Below are 4,605 nucleotides of genomic sequence, written 5' to 3'. Positions count from 1 at the left end.
TTTGGAATTATAATAATTATGCAATGCAATGTTACATTTTACACAAGCTTTTCTTACTTTAAGAGATCACAGAACCAAAGTGAAGAATGTACACAGTACACCTGGGCGCTACAGTGATGACCTCAACATGCAGCTCTGGTGATTTTGTAATTTCTGTATTTGCATAAAGTTTTAAACTGAGATTATTTGGACTCTTTTTAACAACTTGAAACAGAACGTGTCATGGTATTTAGAGACATGACTTACACCTAATTACACACTTACCTGCTCTGTGTTGTAAGTGTCTGAGTCTGTTGCCATGAGAAATGTCTGTCACACTGACCGCATATTGTTTGGATGGGTCGGTGCTGGACTATATCAGCTCAGATGGGAGGAATTTAAACGTGATGCAGAGAAGGTCGGGAGGCAGACGCAGAAAGAGGACACAGAACCATTGGAAAGGTAAGATGAGCTTTTGGTGCTCATTGCTTCTGTGGACATATTCTTTGTGAAATGTATGTGGTTGTATAATGCTCAGCAAACTTTTGTCTGTACACACTGCAGGACATCATGAAGCTGCACACGGCTCTACTGCTGATTTGTCTGTTTAGGACTAGCTTTGCTCTGCCAGTAAGTTATAGCTTTATAGTGTATCTACATAAAGTGCTGTGTTAAACATCACATTTAATGTTTTGACAACTGTTCCTTTGACAATAGGTCCAGATTGGAATTATTGCGAGCAATAGCAATGAGGTAATGAGCTTCTAAAGCCTTTCTATGTGTTGGGCAGCTAAAGAAACAACATTAGTCATAATAATTCTGCTCTTCTTGTATATTCAGATCCTGAGACTGAATGCATTAGCTCTTGCAGCTATGGGACAAGCACAGGTATGCATCGTGCTTATGAGATGCCAATTACCATGCAGCTCTTTGTTGCCTTGACTAACTCTGTGCCTTCTTCAGTAAAATGTTAAAATATCTGCATTAAAAAACAAACAAAAACATTGACGTTGACATGAGCAGACACTCTTTCTGCAGGGCTCTTCAATATTGCCCCAGTTTGTGCTGCAGCAGCAGCAGCCTGAGGTGCTGCTTACCCCACAGGTGGTGAACTTAAACCCTCAAGTGGCAGGCCCTTTTGGTCCACAGGGACCCCAACTACTGGTCCCCAACCAGGGCAACCAGTTTACACCCATGTTTTTCCCCAATGGTCAACAAGAGCAGCTTGGACCTCAACCGGACCCCAACAATCCTAACATTCCTCAGCAGGCACAAAACCCTATGCAGGTAGAATATGGCAGGCTAAAAACACATTTCTGTTTTTATCATTGATTTGTGATGTGATTGGATGTGCTGAAATTTATTTTCAGTCTAAAAATGAGGAATTAACCATTCCTTTTAAACTTTTATTTTCAGTTGTTTCCACAGTTTCAGTATCCATCTTACAGATTTCCTCAGTTTCATAGGCCTCAGGTATGAAATCAAACATCCTGCCCTCTTTGCAAGAGTTAATACATTTATTTACATGCTCAGTGGAGATTTAAATTGTTTCTGTCGTCCACAGGGTTTCCCTTACTTTGTACCAGCTTATGGCTATCCCCAGCAGAGGAATAATGCAAGGCTGCAGCCCAACAACGGTCAGCAGAACCTGGAAAGAACGACACAGAGACCACAGCTCCCTCTGCAGGTCAGACATGATAAATACAAGCTGGAGTACAGAAAGGCACACACTTTTTGTAAAATGATCAAAAACAAACTGAAGGAATCCCATTTTTAAGAAAAATTACATTTTGAGGAATAATATTTTAATAATAATAATTTAATAATTTAATAATAATAATATTTTATTAAAACCAGGAGAAGTTATGTGGTCACAGTTGCTCCATGGCAGTAAGGACAGTAGAGAAAAGGTTAAAGTACCAACAGCATTAAATAATACAATATCTATCTATCTATCTATCTATCTATCTATCTATCTATCTATCTATCTATCTATCTATCTATCTATCTATCTATCTATCTATCTATCTATCTATCTATCTATCTATCTATCTATCTATCTATCTATCTATCTATCTATTTCTCTGGAAAAGGACATGCAGATATTAAGCGTGTACAACGATTGCAGTGTCTACTTGTACTTAAAACATTCTAATGTTTCTACTCTTACTATAAGCATCTTAGGGAAAACTGGACCAACATTTTTACCTGATATAAGACCAAACACATCTTTTCACTCTACTGACTTTGCACAGATGTATTCAGCAAAAACAGCCGCTAGTAAAACAAACCAAAATGATGGAAAATGCTGCTCCAAGCATCTGTACTACTTTGAAGTTTAAGACCTACAGACAATGATGAGTCAAAGGCAAGGCTTGATGATAATAACATAGCTGCAGATGAATCATGACTGTGTGGGTACATCAGCTGTTATGCAATGACTGCTGTCTGGCATACTGACCACACTGTCAGTCTGTCTTAGCAGATAACTGCTGAATTCTTGCCAGTGCAGTGGCACATCAGCACTTCAGTGCTGGGTGACAACTCACACATGTAATTATTTATCAGTGCAACTTATGTAAGTTTATTTTGTTTCATGGCAGAGCTCATTTCCTGCTACTTTTATGAAAATGATGCATATAATTCATGGACAGTTTAATGGGTATTTAAAAAAAATAATGCTGCTACTTAATTACTGCTTATGGCATGTTCTGCTATGACTTTTGAAGCTTGTAATCTAATGTTTATGCTTATCATCTAATTTCAGCAGGCTTCCAAGCCAAAGCCACGGACAGAAGACGTGAGTGTTCTCTGCTATTTATTTCACCTAAATTAAACATTAGAATCAAAAAAAGAAAAAGAAAAAGACATTTTGTTTAACTGCTTCATGTTTGTACTTTGCTCTGTGACAGACATGGCCACTGGGGTCAAAGAAAGAGTCTGCCACAATTCCTCCTGATCCTCGTGGTGATGCATCTGGCCCTGGGGTTGATGAGGTATGATTTTTATACAAGTACAGACCCTTTAAAGGCTTCACATGCACAGGAATTAATGCATGTTGCATATTCATAGAGTCCTTCATTAATGTCATTTAGGAAATTTGATTTTCAGTAATATACCTTTTTCTAATTTCTCTAGGGCCAGGTTAACTTCCCATTCCTGTTTGAGCCTTAGATGTCACAGCCGTAAGATCATTAGGCAACAAATGAGATACTCTGTATTTGGCCACAGCCTGACTGAAACTTGCAGAAATTCTACTGTTTTTTTTTCCCAGTGCTTTCATACCATGTTAAATAAAGACGTTTGTCAGATAAATTTGTGTCAGAAAGTTCATTGTTGTACACAGAAATAAAAGCTTGAATTGCAGGAATAATTTTCTGAATATATCACAAATAACAAAGATTTTAAAAAAGTTAACAATCAAACTTTTTTGTAAGGAAAATGCAAAACAAGCAACATAGTTAATATTAGTCAGTAAATTCTGAGTCAGGTTCTGTTCTAAGGTCTAAGGTCTAAGATAGCAAAATTGTTTGATAAGATGCACATTGTAACAGAAAGCCTTGGTGAATGGCAGCATGAGAACAAGAGAACTAATTCAGTGAGATGCCATCTATCCATTTTCACCATGGCTTATCCAACTAGGACCATTATGGGGTGTCGAGAAAGGTGGGATCGCAAGACAGTGAAGTGCTGTGGTTTACCTTTCATTACATCTGAGAAAGGACTTATCAACTAGCCTTTTAGGTACAAAATGACTAAAGAGTGCGATCACAGAGTTTATCTATGTGCTTTTGCAAAATGTAAATAGTCTATATTCTTGATCAAATATATAAAAATGTAAGTCTGATTAATGTGATTAATGAGAAATGCAGTTTGAGTAGTGAAATGTTTCTAACACCTGACTTTCTGGCCTTTTACTGTTTTTTTCTGTGTGTGTGTTTCTGGGCTGGGATTGTTTGAACCAGTGGGGAATCCAAACATGGCACACAGCCCAGATCTTGTCTGAGGCTATTAGTGTTCGGTCAAAATGACTTAGGAAACATTCAGAGAATGTCTGATTTTGACACGTATAATTGAATAAAATAAGCTAGAGGTAGAGGAAAAAAACAAAAACTAAGGCAAAGACAAACAGAGGCAAAGAATAAATGATAACCTAAAATGGGAACAGTTAGAACTAGACATGAACATGAACATAAATCTGAACAGGAGCATGCAAAAACAAAGACGTGAGGAAACCATAACAGGAGCATGAAAAACCTGAGACCTGAAGTGACATAAAATCTATAGCCATGAGACGAGATAAACAAATGACCCAACACTGAACAAAAGGAAACAGAGGACCTAAATACACAAAAAGGTAATGAGGAAAGTGGAACACCTGGGGAACACAGTTGACACAAATGAACATGACGGCACAGGGGAAGCAAAACTAAATACACTGAACATGGAAACATGAGACTGCTTAAAATAAACCAAGAAACATAATGAGATGAAGACTGTGACAACATGAGCTTGACAATAGGACATGAAAAAAAACACAGACATGAAACTCACGACAGACTGGGGAGATGGAAAGGAATGGAACATAAGGAGGATGAGGCATGGGCATAACTAAAAGTCAGGACA

General features: G+C 37.8%; 1 protein-coding gene across 2 annotated transcripts; it reads left to right on the top strand.

Annotated features, from left to right (window-relative positions):
- The first annotated feature begins 395 nt into the window (after positions 1-395).
- On the top strand, positions 396-3,272 carry odam (odontogenic, ameloblast associated). Of its 2 annotated transcripts, none has more exons than XM_026169318.1 (10): positions 396-441; positions 544-609; positions 697-732; positions 820-867; positions 1,018-1,266; positions 1,396-1,452; positions 1,544-1,666; positions 2,750-2,779; positions 2,892-2,975; positions 3,118-3,272. In XM_026169318.1, the coding sequence occupies exons 2-10, from the start codon at positions 550-552 to the stop codon at positions 3,151-3,153; spliced, it is 723 nt and encodes a 240-aa protein (XP_026025103.1). In that variant the 5' UTR covers positions 396-441; positions 544-549; the 3' UTR covers positions 3,154-3,272. The 2 variants fall into 2 exon arrangements, with proteins under 2 accessions (XP_026025103.1, XP_026025102.1); XM_026169317.1 differs by having other exon boundaries at positions 2,747-2,779.
- Positions 3,273-4,605: the final 1,333 nt, after the last annotated feature.

Source organism: Astatotilapia calliptera, chromosome 6, assembly GCF_900246225.1.
Source record: "Astatotilapia calliptera chromosome 6, fAstCal1.2, whole genome shotgun sequence".
Lineage (NCBI taxonomy): Eukaryota > Metazoa > Chordata > Actinopteri > Cichliformes > Cichlidae > Astatotilapia > Astatotilapia calliptera.
This window is presented reverse-complemented; position numbering and strand designations above follow the sequence as displayed.